Source organism: Carassius auratus, chromosome 5, assembly GCF_003368295.1.
Source record: "Carassius auratus strain Wakin chromosome 5, ASM336829v1, whole genome shotgun sequence".
Taxonomy (NCBI): domain Eukaryota; kingdom Metazoa; phylum Chordata; class Actinopteri; order Cypriniformes; family Cyprinidae; genus Carassius; species Carassius auratus.
In genome coordinates this window covers 1,456,704-1,481,017 of record NC_039247.1, presented here as the reverse complement: position 1 = coordinate 1,481,017, position 24,314 = coordinate 1,456,704, and the positions used below count along the sequence as shown (strand labels likewise).

At 40.5% G+C, this 24,314-nt stretch overlaps 1 protein-coding gene across 9 annotated transcripts; it reads right to left on the bottom strand.

The window, feature by feature from the left end:
* Positions 1 to 167: 167 nt before the first annotated feature.
* Positions 168 to 23,415, bottom strand: golga2 (golgin A2). Of its 9 annotated transcripts, none has more exons than XM_026243565.1 (28): positions 23,281 to 23,415; positions 21,589 to 21,708; positions 20,589 to 20,645; positions 19,386 to 19,502; positions 19,098 to 19,150; positions 18,198 to 18,261; positions 17,847 to 17,906; positions 16,203 to 16,283; positions 15,844 to 15,882; positions 15,693 to 15,755; positions 15,453 to 15,546; positions 14,383 to 14,489; positions 14,251 to 14,309; positions 14,031 to 14,172; positions 13,861 to 13,950; positions 13,655 to 13,762; positions 12,142 to 12,229; positions 11,791 to 11,927; positions 10,901 to 11,119; positions 10,712 to 10,825; positions 9,425 to 9,649; positions 9,124 to 9,208; positions 8,933 to 9,021; positions 8,682 to 8,841; positions 7,855 to 8,022; positions 7,585 to 7,691; positions 7,361 to 7,514; positions 168 to 1,413 (listed from the first exon to the last, which is right to left on the bottom strand). In XM_026243565.1, the coding sequence occupies exons 1-28, from the start codon at positions 23,326 to 23,328 to the stop codon at positions 1,136 to 1,138; spliced, it is 3,126 nt and encodes a 1,041-aa protein (XP_026099350.1). In that variant the 5' UTR covers positions 23,329 to 23,415; the 3' UTR covers positions 168 to 1,135. The 9 variants fall into 9 exon arrangements, with proteins under 9 accessions (XP_026099350.1, XP_026099369.1, XP_026099360.1 ...); XM_026243584.1 differs by having other exon boundaries at positions 7,855 to 8,019; XM_026243575.1 differs by having other exon boundaries at positions 19,098 to 19,147.
* Positions 23,416 to 24,314: the final 899 nt, after the last annotated feature.

Genomic DNA, 24,314 nt, shown 5'->3' with positions numbered 1-24,314 from the left:
AAAAGGAAAAACTGTCAATCAGTTTATACATTTCAACGTTTATGGCATAGATACTTAGAATTTATCAAAGCATGTTTTTTAATCTCATGTGGAAACAGTACATTAACATCAGATCCATCAAATACCTGAACGATCCCCAAATCATCAACTCCAGACATAAAGCGGGCTTGATTTTGCTCAATCGGGTTTATTTAGGAGGAAAATCATCTCAGAAGTATTTCTGCACAAACTACTCATTATTCCTTCATTGTGTCTAAAATAAAACAGATTAGTGTGTAATTATCCCAAATAAATAGAATTCTCCTTTAGTGAAACCACACAAACATCAGGTCGTCTTCGGCAGGCAAACCTCAGTCATATACAGTATGATACACAGTTACACTATTTACACCTCTGTTACATGTTTCTGCAAAACAATCGACATCCGATTAAAGCCCACGCCCCAAAATATCACTGGAAAATATGTGCATACACGGAGAGCGCAGATAGAAATGATGCAGAACGTGCTTCAGTGAAAACTCCAGTTCCTCAGCTAAATACAGACACAGAAACACATCTGAATAATGCATTAGAGAGCAATGCACAATGCATTCTACTTCAGAACTGCTTCAATGTTTTTGTAATTACCTGTAGATTAATATGCATACACTTCTAAAGAGCATAACGCATGTAAAATGCATCCCTCTCTTTAAAGGTGTAGCTGTGATTACATTAATTTACAAAAACACAACTGCAAGACATGAAGAAGAGCTTTATCTTCAGAGAAAAAAAAAAGATTTAGTTCAGATTCATTTCCAATCATTATCTGATTTTCTCAGAAAACACTTCCTCATCTCAGTCCAGACCTGCTTTATCATATCAGTACTACTCATTATTGTACCCTAGTTAGTGTGCAAGTTGATTACTGAATCATACCGATGTGAATCACTGATCTGTCAGCTGTCTATTGCACACACTTGATGAAGTGAAAGAGGACAAATGAGAGCGGGACAAGACACAGAGCAGCAGAAACTGATCTTCTGATGGATTAACCAAGCGGAGCCGGAGAGCTTCAGAAGTCATCAAGTATCTCTGATTAGGAACTACGAGGGAATCCCCTTTGATACACGTCTGTGTCAAACAGAGACGGACGCTGTCAGACCACCAGGATCTTGACCTCGTCTTGTTCGTCCGGCCGGTAGAAGAAGGGGATGCAGGGGTTCTCTCCCAGGAAGGGAGCGGGTCTGGCCTGAGGGTTCTGGATCTCCTGCAGGAGCTGCATGATCTGGCGGGCCGTGCCGTCCTCTGTGGGTCTCAGGGACGGGGCGTCCGGAGCAGATCCTGGTCTCTCTGAACTCTGGGATTGAGTTTGAGGGTCTGAGCTGGACTGAGACGCTGTAGACGCCTCCTCCGCTGCGCTCAGATCCAGAACGGCTGAGAGGAGACCGAATAGTTCAGGAAAACATCAATCAGCTGCTCATAAGATTTTAATATTAGAGTAAATGATATTTTGTCTAATCTTATGATGCAAAAACTGTCTGTAGATTTCATCAGAGCTTGAATGACAACATTCTTGAATTAGTTAGAGCTACAGCTGAATTAAATGTCGGACACAGTTCAGTGTGTAATAAAACACAAATAATAACCAGACACAGGACTTTAACAAAACAGAAGACAGAAAATGTCACACAAAAAAAGTGGTTTATCAAATGGTTTTAGGACTCTCTGACTAATGAATGTCCTTGCTTTCTTTCGTTTTCCAGTTTTATTGACTAAAAAAAAAAAAAAAAGAACATCCCTCTCAGATCTAAGATGTTTCTTGCTGAAGAAATAGTTTAAAACTGAGCACAAGTAGAAATGTTTACATTTTCGATAGTGCATTAACTTTTCCTTTTTTACTATAAATTAGTGCATTAAAATAATATTGATACTACTATTATTATTATTAATTTAAAATAGCTTAAAACTGAGCATAAGAAAAACGTATACTGAGTATAAAGTATTGGACACTCAGTGTGTCTGAATCGGTCTGAGTGTGTCTGAATCAGTATGTGTGTGTGTCTGAATCAGTCTGAATCCGTCTGTGTGTGTCTGAATCCGTCTGTGTGTGTGTCTGAATCCGTCTGAGTGCGTGTCTGAATCCGTCTGAGTGTGTCTGAATCCGTCTGAGTGTGTGTCTGAATCCGTCTGAGTGTGTGTCTGAATCCGTCTGAGTGCGTGTCTGAATCCGTCTGAGTGCGTGTCTGAATCCGTCTGAGTGTGTCTGAATCCGTCTGAGTGTGTGTCTGAATCCGTCTGAGTGTGTGTCTGAATCCGTCTGAGTGTGTGTCTGAATCCGTCTGAGTGTGTGTCTGAATCCGTCTGAGTGTGTGTCTGAATCCGTCTGAGTGTGTGTCTGAATCCGTCTGAGTGTGTGTCTGAATCCGTCTGAGTGTGTGTCTGAATCCGCCTGAGTGTGTGTCTGAATCCGCCTGAGTGTGTGTCTGAATCCGCCTGAGTGTGTGTCTGAATCCGTCTGAGTGTGTCTGAATCTTTCTGAGTGTGTCTGAATCCGCCTGAGTGTGTGTCTGAATCCGCCTGAGTGTGTGTCTGAATCCGTCTGAGTGTGTCTGAATCTTTCTGAGTGTGTCTGAATCCGCCTGAGTGTGTGTCTGAATCTTTCTGAGTGTCTGAATCCGTCTGAGTGTGTCTGAATCCGTCTGAGTGTGTGTCTGAATCCGTCTGAGTGTGTGTCTGAATCCGTCTGAGTGTGTGTCTGAATCTTTCTGAGTGTGTCTGAATCCGTCTGAGTGTGTCTGAATCCGTCTGTGTGTGTCTGAATCTTTCTGAGTGTGTCTGAATCCGTCTGAGTGTGTCTGAATCCGTCTGAGTGTGTCTGAATCCGTCTGTGTGTGTCTGAATCCGTCTGAGTGTGTGTCTGAATCCGCCTGAGTGTGTGTCTGAATCCGTCTGAGTGTGTCTGAATCCGTCTGTGTGTGTCTGAATCCGTCTGAGTGTGTGTCTGAATCCGCCTGAGTGTGTGTCTGAATCTTTCTGAGTGTGTGTCTGAATCCGTCTGAGTGTGTGTCTGAATCCGTCTGAGTGTGTGTCTGAATCCGTCTGTGTGTGTCTGAATCCGTCTGTGTGTGTGTCTGAATCCGTCTGAGTGTGTGTCTGAATCTTTCTGAGAGTGTGTCTGAATCCGTCTGAGTGTGTGTCTGAATCCGTCTGAGTGTGTGTCTGAATCCGTCTGAGTGTGTGTCTGAATCCGTCTGAGTGTGTGTCTGAATCTTTCTGAGTGTGTGTCTGAATCCTTCTGAGTGTGTGTCTGAATCCTTCTGAGTGTGTGTCTGAATCCTTCTGAGTGTGTGTCTGAATCCGTCCGAGTGTGTGTCTGAATCCGTCTGAGTGTGTGTCGGAATCCGTCCGTGTGTGTGTCGGAATCCGTCCGTGTGTGTGTCGGAATCGGTCTGAGTGTGTGTCTGAATCCGCCTGAGTGTGTGTCTGAATCTTTCTGAGTGTGTGTCTGAATCCTTCTGAGTGTGTGTCTGAATCTTTCTGAGTGTGTGTCTGAATCCTTCTGAGTGTGTGTCTGAATCCGTCTGAGTGTGTGTCTGAATCCGTCTGAGTGTGTGTCTGAATCCGTCTGAGTGTGTGTCTGAATCCGTCTGAGTGTGTCTGAATCCGTCTGAGTGTGTCTGAATCCGTCTGAGTGTGTGTCTGAATCCGTCTGAGTGTGTGTCTGAATCCGTCTGAGTGTGTGTCTGAATCCGTCTGAGTGTGTGTCTGAATCTTTCTGAGTGTGTGTCTGAATCCGTCTGAGTGTGTGTCTGAATCTTTCTGAGTGTGTGTCTGAATCCGTCTGAGTGTGTGTCTGAATCCGTCTGAGTGTGTGTCTGAATCCGTCTGAGTGTGTGTCTGAATCCGTCTGAGTGTGTGTCTGAATCCGTCCGAGTGTGTGTCGGAATCCGTCCGTGTGTGTGTCGGAATCGGTCTGAGTGTGTGTCTGAATCCGCCTGAGTGTGTGTCTGAATCTTTCTGAGTGTGTGTCTGAATCTTTCTGAGTGTGTGTCTGAATCCTTCTGAGTGTGTGTCTGAATCCGTCCGAGTGTGTGTCGGAATCCGTCCGTGTGTGTGTCTGAATCCGCCTGAGTGTGTGTCTGAATCCGCCTGAGTGTGTGTCTGAATCTTTCTGAGTGTGTGTCTGAATCCTTCTGAGTGTGTGTCTGAATCTTTCTGAGTGTGTGTCTGAATCCTTCTGAGTGTGTGTCTGAATCCGTCTGAGTGTGTGTCTGAATCCGTCTGAGTGTGTCTGAATCCGTCTGAGTGTGTGTCTGAATCCGTCTGAGTGTGTGTCTGAATCCGTCTGAGTGTGTGTCTGAATCCGTCTGAGTGTGTGTCTGAATCCGTCTGAGTGTGTGTCTGAATCTTTCTGAGTGTGTGTCTGAATCCGTCTGAGTGTGTGTCTGAATCTTTCTGAGTGTGTGTCTGAATCCGTCTGAGTGTGTGTCTGAATCCGTCTGAGTGTGTGTCTGAATCCGTCTGAGTGTGTGTCTGAATCCGTCTGAGTGTGTGTCTGAATCCGTCTGAGTGTGTGTCTGAATCCGTCTGAGTGTGTGTCTGAATCCGTCTGAGTGTGTGTCTGAATCCGTCTGAGTGTGTGTCTGAATCCGTCTGAGTGTGTGTCTGAATCTTTCTGAGTGTGTGTCTGAATCCGTCTGAGTGTGTGTCTGAATCCGTCTGAGTGTGTGTCTGAATCCGTCTGAGTGTGTGTCTGAATCCGTCTGAGTGTGTGTCTGAATCCGTCTGAGTGTGTGTCTGAATCCGTCTGAGTGTGTGTCTGAATCCTTCTGAGTGTGTGTCTGAATCCTTCTGAGTGTGTGTCTGAATCCGTCTGAGTGTGTGTCTGAATCCGTCTGAGTGTGTGTCGGAATCCGTCCGTGTGTGTGTCGGAATCGGTCCGAGTGTGTGTCTGAATCCGCCTGAGTGTGTGTCTGAATCTTTCTGAGTGTGTGTCTGAATCCTTCTGAGTGTGTGTCTGAATCTTTCTGAGTGTGTGTCTGAATCCTTCTGAGTGTGTGTCTGAATCCGTCTGTGTGTGTCTGAATCTTTCTGAGTGTGTCTGAATCCGTCTGAGTGTGTCTGAATCCGTCTGTGTGTGTCTGAATCCGTCTGAGTGTGTGTCTGAATCCGCCTGAGTGTGTGTCTGAATCCGTCTGAGTGTGTCTGAATCCGTCTGTGTGTGTCTGAATCCGTCTGAGTGTGTGTCTGAATCCGCCTGAGTGTGTGTCTGAATCTTTCTGAGTGTGTGTCTGAATCCGTCTGAGTGTGTGTCTGAATCCGTCTGAGTGTGTGTCTGAATCCGTCTGTGTGTGTCTGAATCCTTCTGAGAGTGTGTCTGAATCCGTCTGAGTGTGTGTCTGAATCCGTCTGAGTGTGTGTCTGAATCCGTCTGAGTGTGTGTCTGAATCCGTCTGAGTGTGTGTCTGAATCCGTCTGAGTGTGTGTCTGAATCTTTCTGAGTGTGTGTCTGAATCCGTCTGAGTGTGTGTCTGAATCCTTCTGAGTGTGTGTCGGAATCCGTCCGTGTGTGTGTCGGAATCGGTCTGAGTGTGTGTCTGAATCTTTCTGAGTGTGTGTCTGAATCCTTCTGAGTGTGTGTCTGAATCCGTCTGAGTGTGTGTCTGAATCCGTCTGAGTGTGTGTCTGAATCCGTCCGAGTGTGTGTCGGAATCCGTCCGTGTGTGTGTCGGAATCGGTCTGAGTGTGTGTCTGAATCTTTCTGAGTGTGTGTCTGAATCCTTCTGAGTGTGTGTCTGAATCTTTCTGAGTGTGTGTCTGAATCCTTCTGAGTGTGTGTCTGAATCCGTCTGAGTGTGTGTCTGAATCCGTCTGAGTGTGTGTCTGAATCTTTCTGAGTGTGTGTCTGAATCCGTCTGAGTGTGTCTGAATCCGTCTGAGTGTGTGTCTGAATCCGTCTGAGTGTGTGTCTGAATCCGTCTGAGTGTGTGTCTGAATCCGTCTGAGTGTGTGTCTGAATCTTTCTGAGTGTGTGTCTGAATCCGTCTGAGTGTGTGTCTGAATCTTTCTGAGTGTGTGTCTGAATCCGTCTGAGTGTGTCTGAATCCGTCTGAGTGTGTGTCTGAATCCGTCTGAGTGTGTGTCTGAATCCGTCTGAGTGTGTGTCTGAATCCGTCTGAGTGTGTGTCTGAATCCGTCTGAGTGTGTGTCTGAATCTTTCTGAGTGTGTGTCTGAATCCGTCTGAGTGTGTCTGAATCCGTCTGAGTGTGTGTCTGAATCCGTCTGAGTGTGTGTCTGAATCCGTCTGAGTGTGTGTCTGAATCCGTCTGAGTGTGTGTCTGAATCCGTCTGAGTGTGTGTCTGAATCCGTCTGAGTGTGTGTCTGAATCCTTCCGAGTGTGTGTCGGAATCCGTCCGTGTGTGTGTCGGAATCGGTCTGAGTGTGTGTCTGAATCTTTCTGAGTGTGTGTCTGAATCCTTCTGAGTGTGTGTCTGAATCCGTCTGAGTGTGTGTCTGAATCCGTCCGAGTGTGTGTCTGAATCCGTCCGAGTGTGTGTCGGAATCCGTCCGTGTGTGTGTCGGAATCGGTCTGAGTGTGTGTCTGAATCTTTCTGAGTGTGTGTCTGAATCCTTCTGAGTGTGTGTCTGAATCTTTCTGAGTGTGTGTCTGAATCCTTCTGAGTGTGTGTCTGAATCCGTCTGAGTGTGTGTCTGAATCCGTCTGAGTGTGTGTCTGAATCTTTCTGAGTGTGTGTCTGAATCCGTCTGAGTGTGTCTGAATCCGTCTGAGTGTGTGTCTGAATCCGTCTGAGTGTGTGTCTGAATCCGTCTGAGTGTGTGTCTGAATCCGTCTGAGTGTGTGTCTGAATCCGTCTGAGTGTGTGTCTGAATCTTTCTGAGTGTGTGTCTGAATCCGTCTGAGTGTGTGTCTGAATCTTTCTGAGTGTGTGTCTGAATCCGTCTGAGTGTGTCTGAATCCGTCTGAGTGTGTGTCTGAATCCGTCTGAGTGTGTGTCTGAATCCGTCTGAGTGTGTGTCTGAATCCGTCTGAGTGTGTGTCTGAATCTTTCTGAGTGTGTGTCTGAATCCGTCTGAGTGTGTCTGAATCCGTCTGAGTGTGTGTCTGAATCCGTCTGAGTGTGTGTCTGAATCCGTCTGAGTGTGTGTCTGAATCCGTCTGAGTGTGTGTCTGAATCCGTCTGAGTGTGTGTCTGAATCCGTCTGAGTGTGTGTCTGAATCCGTCTGAGTGTGTGTCTGAATCCGTCTGAGTGTGTGTCTGAATCCGTCTGAGTGTGTGTCTGAATCCGTCTGAGTGTGTGTCTGAATCTTTCTGAGTGTGTGTCTGAATCTTTCTGAGTGTGTGTCTGAGCTGTGTCACCTGGGCTGTCCGTGTGTCCGTCAGCAGGATGGAGGTGTTCTCCTCCGGAGGACAGGAGGTCAGGGTTACTGACGGTGCTCATGTATCTCCTGTACCACTCGTTCCGCTCACCCACCAGACGCATGACCAGATCCTGCAGCTCCGCGAGCTTCGCCTGAACACACACACACACACGTCAACATCACGCCACAGACATCGCTCCATCACACAGCTGCTCCTCATACCTTCATCTCCTCCTTGTCTTTGGCCAGCAGGTTGATGTACTGCTCTTTCTCAATGTGTCTTTGTTTCATGATGGCTCTCTGGTTCTGATACAACGCGATGTATTCACCTACACACACACACACACACTTGTAAATAAACACTCTTGAAGTGATAATACTACTGCGATCTAGCCAACATATTACTAATACATGCAAATTATTAATTAAATCAGAAATAGTTTACAACGGAGCATAAGCAGAAAAATGTATGTGTGTGTGTGTGTGTCTCACCGATGGTGTCTGTTTCTCCTGACAGCTGAATGCAGCGGTGCTCCAGCTCCTCCACCCGCTCCTTCAGATCCACCTTCTCCTGCATCAGTGCTGTGAAACGCTCCTGGAGTTTCTCCATCGCCCCCCGCAGAGCCTCGTGCACCTCCACCGGGACCCAATCAGAGCCCGCTACAGAAGAAGTCAGACTCAAGTATTTAGAGAAGCTAAACCAATGGACAGAAGTTAAACATGTTATTATGTTTGAGGTTTTCTTGTATTGTCAAGCAACAAACGATCAGTGTTTTTGCTGCTCACTATTTTTGAGGAAACTGATGCATTTTTTCTTGTCCAGGATTCTTTGACAAACATATACTTCGAAAGACTACATTTATATGAAATCGAAATCTTTTGTAACATTAGAATTGTCTTTTGATCGATCGAAAATGTTAATTTCTTTGTTTTAGTGTAATATATCACGGGTTCTATAAAATACAGAAATATTGTGCAGCACGACTGTGTTCAACACTGATAATAATCAGAAATGTTTCTTGAGCAGTAAATCATCATATTATTCTGATTTCTGAAGATCATGTGACACTGAAGACTGGAGGAATGATGCTAAAAATACAGCGGAGCATCACAGAAATAAATTACACTTTAACACAGATTCACACAGAAAACAGCTGTTTTAAATAGTAAAATATTTTAAATTTTTACTGTATTTTTGATCAAATGAATGCAGCTTTGATGACTTCTTTCAAAAATATTAAAAAAATCTTAATGTATAAAGGAGATTTTTTTTTCCTACATGTCTTAAATGTCTTAAAGTTAATTAAAAACAAGAGTACAGTGTATATCTGCCCCTGTGCTGTGATGATGATGATGCTGCTGCTCGTGGCTCATCTGCTGTCGGAGAGCGTGATGAAGTCTCCTCTCCTCCTCGAACCGGCGGCTCATCTCATCTCGCTCTTCCTCCAGACGAGACACAGCAGAGTGAATGAACTCCTCCTACAACCAGAGGACAAGAAGAGTTCACTTAACATTTAATAAGGAAAACATGTCTATTCAGATGCTGCATATTCACTTTTAAACACCTCACCATCTCTTCTCTGCTCTGAAAGTCTTCTGGGACGACGATGTGTGACTTCTGGAAGCTCTCCGGGAGAGAATGACTTTCCACGCCATCACCTGTTAACATCAGCAGGCATAGTAATCACCAGTAGAGTTAAACAGATCGTTCACACACACACACACACACACACACACACGTCAGAGTGAAGAGAGACTCACCGTGGTCTCTGTGTGATGTGTTCAGCAGCTCCTGCACCTCCGTCTTCAGCTCCTCCTTATCTCTGGCCAGCTGCTTCAGTTTCTCCTGCAGGGGGCAGTAATGCAGCAGATTCACACACTTGACCTTTTACTTTAAAAATGTAAAAAAGTGTAACTGGTGCACATTGTGTTCCAAAATGCACATTAAAGTCACATGCAATGAATCTGTTCACTGCATTAACTGTGAACAAAGTTGCTCAGAGTGTAAAAACACCACGGTGAAATGCTTTTTGCAAGCAACAGACTTGTGTTTGGTGTGTACCTGCGCCTCCTGCAGCTGCACGTGACTCTGCTCCAGCTGCACTTTGCCCTGCACCTCCTCGTGCTGCAGTCGGTCTATCAGCTGCGTCTGCTGCAGGAACTGATGGTGCAGATGCTCTCGCTCCGTCACCAGCTGCTGGTATCCAGCGCTGTACTGCTGCAGCTGAGCCAGACACTGATCCCTCTGCTCCTGCACAGACGCCAGCTCTCCACACTTCTCCTGCAGCTGACGGAGGAAGACCACACACAAGGTCAGGAGCGCAAACACTAAAGTCACTTCACCTTCGACACAAACTCGTTTCCTCAGCCAGGCTCTTCAGACACAAAATATATTTACTTGATGATGTCGTATTTGAATTCAATGCTATATGAGCTTCACAGTGTATTACACAGAAGATCAGGGTTATTATAGTTTATCAAAATTAAACCATTAAAAAATGATTGTTACTTGAAATAAAACAAATGTACAAACAACTATAGAAAGATTTATATAGTATCTCAATGATGACACTAAAATAGCTTTTTAACCAACCATTCAAAATATGTCTTTGAAGAGATATAAGGGTAATATTTCAATAATTTAATAACACAGTCACATGCACACAATTCTCAAATGTTGGTTAATAGTCACATGACAACAAGCAAACCGTAAACAAATTAAATATTTAATCTTTTTTTTATTAAGTGTTTTATTTTGACTTTGTAGACTTAGTATTAAATGTTATAAAAAATATAAAATTACTATTAATATCATTGCTGTTGTCATATTAATAGTTATTATGATTAATGTTTTAACTAACAAAAATGAAGCAATATGTTACTGTTGTATCTGTGCGGTGATATTAAAATTATAATTAGATAATTATATGTTACACTACAAGTCACAATATTAATATTTCCGTTTTAAATTCTGTACTTCCAAACCCCGACGTTTTAATCATTTTAAATCCTCAAGCTTTTATTTTTGGTTGAAATGCTGTCCACAAAAATATTGGAATTTATGCAAATGCATAAAGTGAAGCGATCGCATATTAATTTCCCAAAATGCACGTTGAAGACACGGTGCTAGCCTTGTGTTATTCTTTTTTTTTTTAGGATTTAGGGTAAAATTTCAATAATTTAATAGCACAGTCACATGCAGACAATTCTCACATGACAACAAGCAAGTAAACAAATTAAATATTTAATCTTTTTTTAGTAAGTGTTTTATTTTGACTTTGTAGCTAGATTCAATTAGTATTAAATGCTATAAAAAATATAAAATTACTATTAATATCATTGCTCACACCTGTTCTTTGGCACCGTGCAGATCTTCCTGCAGCTGACCGATCTTACGAGCGATCTCCTTCTTGATGTGCTGCTCGGACTGCAGAGCGCTGGTCAGCTCCATGTTCTCATTGGTCTGGAGGAGGACAGAGGTCAGAGGTCAGGGGTCAGGTTCTCTCCCGAACACAAGTCATCTGTCACTGGAGCTCACCAGCTTGACGAAGCCGTTCTGCAGCTCGGCCAGCTGGTGTTTGAGGTCTCGGTTCTGGGCCAGGGCTCTGCTGATGGTGGCCTTGTCGCTCTGGACGTCCTCCAGAATCTGCAGTCGATCCTGAGCCTCTTCAGCGGCGCGTTCAGCCTGTCTCTCCAGTTCCTCCAGCCTCACTTCCTGTTCCTGCACCAGTCGGCTCAGCTGCTCGTTGTCTCGCACCTACAGGACACAATAAACACCTCCGTAATAAGTGTCTGATTTCATAACATGATATTATCAGCAAGCCCTAGTTTCTGTCTAAAATCACACTAAGTTCACACTTCTAGTAATTACAATAGCCATGCAACATATTTCAAATGCATGTCTAAAAGTTTCGGTTAAAATAGAAAATTAACATGCAAAATAAAAGCGTTGAATGCAGCCACATGATGACTTAAAATAAGAAAAATTTATATTAAAAGATCCTAATACACACCAATAGCACTAGTTTTTTCATTTAGAAAAAAAAAATGATTGTCATATTTTTAATTGAATAAAATCAATAAAAATAAAAAATAAAAAATAATAAATACATTCAGCTCTTAAAACTTATTTTAATTTGAATTATAACTTTGTTATTATTATTCTTTTTTTACATTTTAAATAAGTTTTGTAAATTCTGAATTGACAGACACTAGGAGCGTCCACAGATTATTAAAATAACCTTAATAAACAAAACTAGAGAATGAAGGGGGCTTCAGAGACAAAAGTGCTGGTCTAATGCATTTAATCTAAATGCACTGCAATAAGGATGCACACACTGTATGATCTACTATCTTCACACGAGTCAACTGTAACCTGTTTAAGACCAGAGAGTAAAATGTGTGTGTCACATGGTCAGTGCGGGTCACCTGAGCCTGGTACTGCAGACTGAGAGCGTCTCTCTCCTCCTGAAGACTGCGGATGGTCTCCTGAAGGGCCAGTTCACTCTCTGAAGGACCTGAAGCCTGTGACACGGCCTGCAGCTCCTGCTCTTTACTCATCACAGCTGCGGACACAACACACACCGCTCATCATTCGGTCTGGAATATGCTTCCTCAACCAAACCTGACAGTTCTTTCTGGACACATGATGAGGAAGCTAGCTGGTCTGTGTTTCGTATTTTGGTAAGCGGCGGGAAAAGCACTTCATTGTGTCATGATCAATGAGAATGTTACGTAAAGTGTGTGTGTGTGTGTGTGTGTGTGTGTCACGTCTTGTACCTGCAGCGTTCTCCAGCTCTGTGATCTTCTCCTGAAGCTCCTGAATCTGAGCAGCAGTGCTGTCACGCTCCTCTGACATCAGACGCACCTACACACACACACAGAGAGAGAGAGACACACACACACACACACACAGAGAGAGAGAGACACACACACACACAGAGAGAGAGAGAGACACACACACACACACACACAGAGAGAGACAAACACACACACACAGAGACAAACACACACACACACACACACACACACACAATTACCATAAACAAACTACATACTCATACTCAACTCAATATTAAAAATACACTCAATACACTCAATATTTTATTTTATAGCATATTACAAAAATAAATATTTCTTATTTTAATATTTTGACAATTATAATTTTTTGTATTTCTATTATTTTAAAGGTCCCATGACATGGATTATTTTCTTTTTTTTTTTTAGATGCTTTTTTAATGTTTACTGAGGTGTACTTACTATAAGTATGATTTTTACATTAAAATGTAGAAATAAATGTTAATATCCTGATTTTAGCCTCTTTTTGAAGGGGCGTGTCTGATGTGAGACTCTGTTGTGATTGGCTGACATCTTTGCATTCGAAATGCGTATTACATGTGGAACCCCTCTCAAATACTTTTACTACATTTTTTTTATTACTATTACAGCTGTCAAGATTAACGAATCGTGGAAGTGCTGATATAGCATTTGTTTCTAGATCTCTTCCCATCACATAAAAGGCTGCAGTGATGAACATGGAGTAGACAGAGTCTGTTTATCGCGTGGATGCAGTGATCTCGTCATTATTGCAACACGTTTTATTTCACAAAATGCTTTCACAACTTACAGCAAACACAATATCAACATGAATACAGTAATAGCTTCGTTGTGCAGATAACAGCGTCATTGATTAAAACAGCAGTTTGGGCAAGTGTGCAGATACACTCGATGTGTGATTGACAGCTACGAACACTATAAAGGGAGCGTCTTTAATCACTCTCTGTAGTTTAATCACAATTTAAATAACAGATTTGTTTCATGCTACTAAGAGAAACAACGTGAAGTTGATCGTTTAGTCACTGGCTTGATTCACTGATGCATAAACAGTATTAAACGATTTAGAAAGAAAGTCTGTGAACTTGAATGATTAGCTACCCATCAGAAATCACTGATCACAGATTAATGAACACTGTTACTCACTGTTTGTGGTAAAAGTCTGTTTGTAACGCCTGTGCTGACATTTCCGCTGAAATGTAATGCAACTTCAAGCAGCAGAGCTTTTTTTATGGTTTTAGATTTAGTTAACTACAGTAACTCTGGTTTAAGCCACAATCATTTACATTTTTTCAAAATCGTTCAGTTCAAAAAGGGTTTGCACTCAAATTTTTTTGGTCCTAGGCAAATTTACCCCCCCTATAAAATCAGCCGCTTATCATTTTAGGAGTATTAACACTTTTCCAAATATTCCATACTATATTTTATCAGTAAAGCCTGTGTGAGTGTGTGTGTTCACCTGAGACAGAAGCTGCTCTGTTTTGTCCTTCCACACGCGTCCCTCCTCCTGTATCTGTGCAGCGTACTGATCTCTCTCCACCTGCAGCTGAGCCACCGACTCCATCAGCTGCACACACACACACACACACACACACACACACACACACACTCAGGATGATGCTCACACACACACACACACATGTCCCAGGTGACAGCAGCACACACCTGAGCCGCGTGAGCCTCGATCTGGTGCTTCTCTTCCAGAAGGAGCTGGACCTGCTGCTGCTCAGACGGAGACCCTGACTGACCGGAGAACTGCGGGAGCGATGGGAAGAGTGTTTAACATCACAGGAGCTCGATCAGGAGCACAGTAGATGTTTAAAGCGTGTCCTCACCTGCTGCAGCATGCTGTCAGCCATCTCCAGCCGCTTCCGGAGCTCATCCACCTCCTGCTTCAAAGCGCTGTTCTCCTTTACTCTCAGCTTGAGCTGCTCGGACAGCTCTGAGCTCTGCTGCCTGCTCTCCTCGCTCACATTACTGACAGAGCACAGACCGTATTCATATAACACAAACTCATATAACACCTGCTGCTGAACGAGGAGGGAAGAGTCTTACCTGAACCTCAGGACCTCTAATCGTAGACTGTCCCGCTCCTTCTCAAGCTCTCGGTTATGCTGCAGAAACAAAATCAAACATGAACTATGTGGCTTTGGTCAGATGCAGCTGATGAGGAAGATGTTCTGGTACCTTCTCGAACTGCTTCTGCTGTGTGGAGACTGAAGACAGAGTCCTCTCCAGCTCAGACACTCTCTGTTTACTGGCCTGCAGCCGCGAGCTCAGATCCTCTGCCTCCGCTGCACACACACACACACACACACACACACACACAGCAAAAATAATGGCATTATATATATTGTAAATCCCAATGTAATTTGACAAATTTTACCCTGGAGCACAAAACCAGTCATAAGGGTCAATCTGAAGCTGAATAAATGATCTCTCCAGTGATGTGTGGTTTGTTCGGAGGACAATATTTGTCTGAGATACAACTATCTGAAAATCTGGAATCTGAGGGAGCAAAAAAATCTAAATATTGAGAAAATCATCTTTAAAGTTGTTCAGATGAAGTTCTTAGCAATGAATATAACTAATCAAATACTGCTGATAATAAAACACGAAGAGTTTATTTGCAAAAACAGATAACTTTTTTTCAAAAATCATGTTTTTCAATGTTATTGTGTTTTTTGTCATTTTTAACTTAAAATAACTCAACTGCAGTTTGATTGAGATTAATTCAAATACACAATGAAGCAAGTTCTCTTTTTGCAAATGTACTCTTCATATATTACAAATATTTATCCTTTAAAAAAACAGCCGAGTTCACTACATTTTGGAAAAACCTATTTAGAGGCAAATTTCCGGAAAAAAAATAAGATTACAGTATTGTAATATTTCACAAATGATCTGTGTTCTTAACATGTTTTTGGAGAATCAGCCAAATAATATCATGAGCATGTGTTATCACACACACACACACACACGTTTGTTTCTGTGTAAAGTGTGTTCATCCCATAGGTGTAATGGTTTTTATTCTGTACAAACTGTATATTATATGGCCCTTCACCAACCCTACACCTAACCCTAACCCTCACAGGAAACTTTCTGCATTTTTACTTTCTCAAAAAAACTCATTCTGTATGATTTATAAGTGTTTTGAAAAATGGGGACATGGGTTATGTGCTAATAAGTCACCCTCTCCTTGTAATACCTGTGTCATACCCATATCATTATACACACACACACACACACACACACACCGGTCTTGTGTCGCGCTGCCTGCTGTGTGTAAGACAGAGCCGTCTGTAGCTCTGATTTCTCAGACACCAGGATGCCGATCGTCTGAATGTGAACCTGAAAACACACACAAAACCTTCCGTTATACAGTATGTGTGACCTTCTATGATGTAATTATGGGTAAATACTGTGTCCATGATGCTCCCAGCATGCTTCTTCAGTAGTGAACAGGACAAGACTTCAGTCCTGTGTGATCTGTTCACCTGTAGCTGTTCACGCATCGCTCCCTGCTCCTTACTGAACTTCTGCTCAAACTCTTTCCGCTCCTGATGAGAAGAGAGGACACACGATAAGAGAAGCGGCTCATTAATAAACCATAGATGAGCTAATAACACAGCTGGCAGCTCACTGTACCTTCTGTAGTTGATCAGAAAGCTCCTGAGACTGCTTCGTCTGAAAACCAGCAACAAACATTCAACTCAATTGTGTTTATTAAGAAATAAACCATGCAATCTAGAATTTCGAAATTGATTTTGTTCCTCTTTTGCAAGTCACTTTGGACAAAAGCATCTGCTAAATGCATGAATGTAAAAGTTGGCATCTAAACTCAAGCACAAGAACGATTTAAAATCTAGAAATTGAAACAATGTTGCATGTTAAAAGTAGCAAAGTAGCAATCACTGCTACATCTTCAAAACCTCTGTTGTGCTGCTCTCTGTTACTCTGAATGCTTGTGAAGCACACACACACACACACACACACACGAGTCTTACCAGTGTCTCGAGTCTGGACGAGAGCTGAGCGTTTGTGAGCGCGCTGGAGTCCAGAGCCGCTGCCAGATCCTGGTGACGAGTCTGACAGAGAGAGAGAGAGAGAGAGATCTAAATAATCTAAAAAAATCTTTAATCAAAATTAAAATAAATCTTTTGTTCAAATGAAGCTCTTAGCAATGCATATTACTATCAAAAATGATATATTTTGATATATTTACTTATTAAATATCTTCATGAACATGATCTTTACTTAATATCCTAATGATTTATGTCATAAAAGAGAAATGTTTAATTTTGACTCATACAATGTATTGTTGTGTATTTCTACAAATATACGTCTGTGACACTGATGACTGCTTCTGTGCTGCAGGACACATATATACACTGCCATTCAAAAGTGTGCGACTGGTTTTTATTATTTATTATATTTAATTATATATATTTATATATAAATTGATCAAAGGTGCCAGTAAAAACACATTTAATGTTCCAAAAGATTTCTGTTTCAATTTGTTCAATTTCTATTTTTAGTTAAGAATAAAAAGTGCTACACTACACAAAAATATGAGCACTAGCAATAATGATAATTGACTACCATTGAACAAAAAACTGCTAAGATTTTAATAAAATAACACTTCATTATTCAGTGAGGACACATCAAATTGATCAAAAGTGACAGTGAAGACATTCATAAATACTGCAAAAGTAAATAAATGCTGTTCTTCTGAACTTTCTGTTCATCTGTGAATCCTAAAAAATAAAATGCATCACAGTTTCCACAGAAATATTGAGCAGCAACACTGATAATAATCAGAAATGTTTCTTGAGCAGTAAATCATCATATTATTCTGATTTCTGAAGATCATGTGACACTGAAGACTGGAGGAATGATGCTGAAAATACAGCGGATCATCACAGAAATACATCACACTTTAACACAGATTCACACAGAACACAGTTATTTTGAACTATAATATTAATTCACTATTTTTAATCAAATAAATGCAGCCTTGATGAGGAGAAGAGACTTTTTTTCAAAAACATTAAAATCCTGAGCTCAAACCTTTGAATGGTCGTGTATGTAACGCATGACTGCTATCTAAAGACTCTGTGTGGATAAAGTTGGTCAAACTTTAACTCCTAAAACAGAGCCTCACTGTGCCCTGTCGCCTGTTACACATGTGTTTGTGAAGCTGACACAGGATGTTCGTTCAGTGTGTAGCAGGAGATCATGTGATCAAATGCCTGAACTAGTCCCACAGCACACACAAACAGTTCAGATATAAACTACTGTAGCACACAGCACAGATTAGAGGAAAACTGTTTCAGGGGTTTTTTCTTCAATACTTTATATTTAGCAGAAATAGATTAAACTGTTCTTGATTTGGTCTGTAAAGCCCGAGGGAATCAATCTAGAATATAATTGTGAAAATGATGTCAAGTGACAAACTCTTTAACAGAAAGCTGTTAGCAGCCCTACAGACTACAAGCTATTTCCATCGCAAGAACTAGTGCTTCAATAAGATTATCCTGCTAGTGACCGTGGGAAATATAAACATTACTGTGCAGTTTAACATGTCTACTCAAAAAAAAGAAAAAAAAAAATCTCAAAAGGTGAATTATTAGTAAACCATATCAAAATACCTCCAGTTCCTTCTCGCTGAGCGTCGGCGGACAGCTGTCTCCATTGATGTATGCTGTTGACTGCATTAAACCCAAGAGAGAAAGAAAATCAGAATCAGAATTCAAAGCTTTGCCTTAAATCACTTGATCAATTAATTCTTCTTAAAAGTCAAGATGAAATCAAAACGGGTAATTTAACTTCTTAAAAAATGCATTTGGCCCCATTTGTTATAGTGCATATCAAACTAAAGAAAAAAGTCTATCTGAAAGGACATTTCTACTGATGTAATCAAGCAGGGTGGAAAAACATAAGATCATAGCATCACAATCCAACCAAAGCCCAAGACTGAAGGAGGCAGAAGCGTGTCTTACGTCAGACAGCAGTCCATTGAGCTGCTGGGAAATCTGTCTCAGGCTCTCGGTGGACGACAGCGGCCTGCAAACACACACATCTGAACTAAACCAGCATAACACACACACAGAATCAAGGCTATCTGTGTAGAGCTAGTGTGTATGAGCACACAGAATAAAGACGCACGCTACAGCTTTCATTCTATTTATATATAATAAACATTTTTATATAATACACGTAAAGTATATTACATTTTACTGCTTAGTCAATGACGTGCATTCCACACACTTTCATTAGGTTTCATACCAATGTGTCGTCCACATTATCGCATGAGTGGTTCAATAAAAATAAGAATTATAGTATTTTTATATGCTTTTCCACTTTGAATCCAAGGTATTTCTAATTAAAAAAAATTGTAACAAACAATTCTAAAAAGAAAAAAAAAAAGTACTACATTAAATAAAATAAACATTAAATGAAATACAACAAAATATAATAAAAAACTTATTTCAACTAGATGCCAAGTCTACTTTTCTTATTTTAACTTAGGTCAACAGGAAGCACTAAAATAACTAACATTAAAACAAATAAAATTAATAAAAACAAACAATATAGACATTTCTGAAAAAAAAAAAAAAAAAAAAGTTAAACTTTAAATTTGTTTTTAAATGAAAATAGAAAAGGTCTTCTCACAAAGCTTTTTGGTTTGAGTCAAGACCCTTCATTGAAGATTTTTTTTTAAATGCATCTGGGAAATATTAAAATATTTCCAGAACCAAGTCATGAGGACACTTGAGCGTTCACTGTCGCGCTCTATAAAACAATAAAACCTTCTGATTGGCTGTAACGGTGTCGTTCTTCAAAGAGACAGAACCTTGTGTCACATTAGTAGCTTGTTCTCTAATAAAGAGTTAATTCACCTGTTCTCTTCCAGAGGATGTTCATCGCCGTTTGCATCTGCTGTGTACTTCTGGAAGAACATATGAATGAAAAACACACACTTGAGATACAAAACAAGACAGACATATGTGACAACACCAGAAAACATTAAAATGACAAACCTGACAAGGCAATGCACCAAATTAAAAGACACACATGGAGCGGATTTAAAACAAGAGCAAACAACACACACACAACAGTGGTTTGAAAACAGTCCTAGACTCGTGAAGCACAGCTAAAGAGTCTGACACTGAGACAGACAGACAGACCTGCAGGCCGTTATCAGAGACACACTCAGAGTTAACAGCAGAAGCAGGGTTAGAGACGGCTTCAGCGCTGGTCTCCTCCAGCTCCTGTGAGACCCGGCTCACCGCATCCACATCATCCTGATGCAACACAGTGAAGGAGACACATGAGACTCTCCACGGGTTAACACACACACACACACACACACGCGCACACACGCACACACACAAGCGCAGTAAAGATGCACAACAATATATACATTCTCATTTTTATCAGATACATACACATAGAGCACAAAACCAGTCATAAGGGTCACTTTTTTATATCGGGATTGGTATCATCATCAGCTGAATAAATGATCTCTCCAGTGATGTGTGGTTTGTGAGGAGGACAATATCTGTCAGATACAACTATTAGAAAATCTGGAATCTGAGGGAGCAAAAAAATCTAAATATTGAGAAAATCATCTTTAAAGTTGTTCAGATGAAGTTCTTAGCAATGAATATTACTAATCAAACATTAAGTTCTGATATTTTTACAGTAGGACATTTACTAAATATCTTCATGAACATGATCTTTAATTAATATCCTAATGATTTTTGGCATAAAAATCAATCATTTTGATGCATACAATGTATTGTTGTCTATTGCTAGAAATATATCTGTGACACTGATGACTGCTTCTGTGCTGCAGGGAGACATATAAAGGGTTAATAAAAACATTTCCAGTCATTCAATTCAATATATAATCAAACCCAATATATTCAGACCCTAACACTTAATTTTGCATGTTAAAGATGCAATAAATTCAACATTAAAAAGCATTCAGAGCATGCACTGTAAAACTAGATTTTTTGAAGTTGCAAAATAAAGCAAATTAGATTATCGTCTATGTTTTATCAGTCTTTTGATCCAATGTGTTATTTGCCATTTCTTTGTAATTAGAGCTTACATTTACTTGCAATTGTTCGAGTGCAAACAGTTTCTATAAATGTGCGAGTCAAACATATGAAACATTTCCTGTATTCCTTTCAAATAAAGAGCAGTGATGAATCGTTCACAATAACCCCGGAAACACAGTGATGTCATGCTGCCTTTAAAAACTGCAACAGATGATGCAAACATCACTTCTTCCTGCGATGACGATCTCACAGCATGAGAGGAAACACAGAGGATGAATCAAGGAGCAAACGGAGGAAAGAGAGCAGGGACAGCGAGCAGCTCACCTGACCGTGAGCCTGAGACACTCCATTAGTCAGACACACTCGGAGAATACTCTCAATCTACAGGAAGGAGAGGAAGACCAGACAGGAAGAGGAGCGAGAGAGGAGGAAGCAGTGAGAAAGTGATGATGAGATAAAGGACACACAAAATGAAGGGTTAGAATCACCCGAGTCAGATCAATCACACACCTTTCTGTTATTTATATAGGAATATTACAATTATAATGACTAGTTTATAATATTTTCAGCTTTTATTTAAAATTAAGTCATTTTGTAGTGTGCTAATATTATTTGTATTTATTTTTTATTGTTTTTTATATTAATATTTAGGTTTAATTTTTAACCTTTTTTCAAGATCTATCACAAACATATTACATATAATAAATATTTTTTTTCTTTAGTTCATCTTCCCTCCAACCAACAACAATGTATTACACACATACACATTAAAAATAGAATGCAGCTCATTATATTTATGATTTTATATTATTTTCTAAGACATATTATGTGAATAAAATAAACTGAATATGATAGGGAGAAAAGAATAGAGCAGAATTTATTTTTATAAAAATAAAACTATAAATAGAATGAATTAAACTATACAACGTACATTGAATTTTTTTCATTGAATTTTTTTTTGCAACAATTTCTTATTTCCAGTAAGTTAATAATTGTAATATTTCAGCTTCAACTAAAGCAAAATTATAAATAGGTTAACAGAATATTCATATATTTTGTTTCAATGCTTTTACTTTTTGTTTAGGGTTAATAGCCCTGGATCAGACTCTCTGTGTAATTCCTGTCTGATTACTGGCTGTTATGTGTAAACATTAATCATTTTTATAAATGAGAAACCAATAGACGCACAAAAACAGGCCTCACATGGTGAAGAGGAAAAATAATTAAACGCACAAAAACGGAGTAAATCCTCAAACGGGGAAGTGTCTTTAACTGATCAACAGTCAAACCCCATCGGAGCAGACCCAGAGCATTCATGACTCACATTGTCCGGCGAGTGTCTGTCCACTGCTGCGTCCAGCTGATCGCCTGCTTTAACCTTCCTCTTCTTCTTCGGTCCAGCACTTCCTGTGGATGGGGTCGTCTTCTGCTGAAACTCCTTCAGCTGCAGGACACAAGAGCAGAAATGTTTAATGTATCATATTACAGCTACAGTATCAGTCACAAATGTGTGCAGACACACTGAATCAAAACAATGGTGCACCATCCAGTTTTTACTCCACAATGCACTTTTTCACTGGAGGAAGTGTTATTATGGATTATAGACTCTTTGTATTTAAGTTAAAATCATCTTAATGCTGGATGTGTTTCATCTTTTCTCTTCTCCAGATGTTCACTGATGGACTGGAGTGCTGTGGATTATTGAGATGTTTTTATCAGACTCTCATTCTGACGGCACCCATTCACTGCAGAGCATCCATTGATGAGACACTGATGCAGTGCTACATTTCTACAAACCTGATGAAGAAACAAACTCATCCTGATCTCGGATGACAGTAACTGAAGTATTTAGCTGCTGTTTGACTAAAGTGCCACCGATGGGCAGAAAGGACTCCACACAGCACTGATCTCAAATCAGTGATCTGTCCTCATTCTGTCACAGTTTAAACACACTGGCTGGAATGCATTGTGAGAGTGTGTACAAACTAAATCAAGATAACGAATCAAGTTCCACCGCACCAGTGACACGAGTCTGAAATGCTCAGATATGACAAACAGCACACATTCAGGTCAAGAGTGAGCTCCGGCCAATCCTGCGATACGAGGACACGTCTCTAGCGGGTCACAGGAGGGTGTTCGGGTGTGAATCAGCTGTCATGGGAAGTAAATCAGATCTCATATGACAGAGCCTTGCTTTGCCATGACTTAAATCCCAGGGTTGATTTTTCAGGCCACAGATGGCATATCGGACAGCAGCTGTGCTTCACAACCTAGTGCAGACACGAGCTCCATAACTAGACAGCACTTCTGGGCATCAAGTGCCCTTCCTAGACAACATACGTGTTCACCAACATCAATAATAATAATAATAAAATCACAAACTTGATCAATTTAACCTCAAAGCAGCAATCTAAAGTGAACAACGAGGGTAGATCAAATCTATTAGTTAAGCACTTTTGCTCGTAACAAACTAGACACCCAACCAGCTGTTTCAATTAGAGCTGTCATTTTACCTAGCCTTAGCAAGTGAGCTAACACTAATCAGTTGGTTAAATGAGCCTAAAGTCAATAACAGTAGTAAAATGACATTAAATTAACGTCAAGCTTTAGAATTGTTTTACACTAATTCACATTGTTGTTGTTTTTATTTTGTAACTAACGCCAAAAACACTGAGGCTAACAGCATTAGCATGCCAAGTTTAGCTGAAAGTGACTTACAGAGACATATAAAAAGCGCATTTCTGACAGGTTTAAGTCGTAAGAACGCGAATAGAGAGACGAATACTGGTGAGTTCGTATTCATGGCCCTGCTGCAGGTCAGTCCCCGGTCTTTCCTGACAGCCGCGCCCATCCAGGAGTGCTGGAAGTCGGATGCGGGCCCCGCGGAGAGGACGGTCGACGTGGAATGTCAACATGACAGATTAAACACAAGCGCTCGGACGCGATTCAGTTACGATTATTAGCTGTGTTTTGTCACAAAGAGAGTAAAAGACGTGGTGAAAGTAAATAAACGTACCTTTTTCTTGGCTGCAGCGAGTTTGATTTGCCTGCTCTGGTCCGCCATCCTCTCGCGCCGCTGAGCGAAGCCAATGGCACCACGTCATCAGATGATCCGCGTGCACGTGTGTGTGTGTGTGAGAGAAAGAGAGAGAGAGAGAGAGAGAGAGAAAGAGAAAGAGAAAGAGAGAGAGACTGACTTGCAGGGGGTTCGTGAGTCGGTACACGGTATGCCTATGAGTTAATTCCATTAATTAATTAATTGTAAAAAATAATTTTAAAGTTTTTGCAAAGAAATGTTACAGGTTTATACAAATGTGATTTAAATATAAAATCTTAATGGTTTTAAAATAATTATCTTTTTGGGGAACCCTGTATGTAAAATAAAATTAATGTTTTTAAGGTTAAACATGCTAATGTGCCATTAAATAATTGAATTATTTACTTAAAATCTCATGCATGGGGTCTTTCAAGTATAATTTAGGGGTTGGGCTGACAAAAACATTTGATAGCCCCTGTAAGGGCACAGGGATGATTTATTAAGCGATTTGCCGCCACGTACTGGAGCTTTTAGTTTTATATTTATAAATCATTTCCTTTTTTAAATAATTTCATATTTTAGTATTTATTTGTAATTTTATATTTTGCATTAAGATATTTCATTCTAAAGCTACTTTATAAGCAGCTAATGTATATGTTCCGACAAAGAGAGTGGATTATTTGAGGATAACATTGTTCTTTTACTTATATTTTCACTGAGGGATCTAGTTCACAAGAAAAGAAAAATGGTATTAGTTCATTGGAGAATGAAATTCTAAATGTGTTAGATCAAGTTGAAGAAGATGTAAAGTTAATCATGGCAGGGGACTTTAATGCTAGCTAATGCATGTGATTACATTGAGTGAGATGTTTCTGAATAAATGTCAATGAGTAATGTAAAGGCCCCTGGACCAGACAGCATTATTGTTTACAGTCAGTGGTTCAGAAATATATCACAAAGCAAAAAGAAAGGATGTATTGTATAATTATTAATTTCTCTAAAGCTTTTGATAG

Bases quoted from the DNA above. Each gene is read 5' to 3' on its own strand.
- golga2 (XM_026243565.1), bottom strand. From the start codon at position 23,328: ATGGCGGACCAGAGCAGGCAAATCAAACTCGCTGCAGCCAAGAAAAAG. The intron at 10,826-10,900 runs GTGAGCTCCAGT...GTCCTCCTCCAG, and splicing joins AGAACGGCTTCGTCAAGCTG to ACCAATGAGAACATGGAGCT. The intron at 9,209-9,424 runs GTACACACCAAA...TGCCCCCTGCAG, and splicing joins TGCAGCTGCAGGAGGCGCAG to GAGAAACTGAAGCAGCTGGC.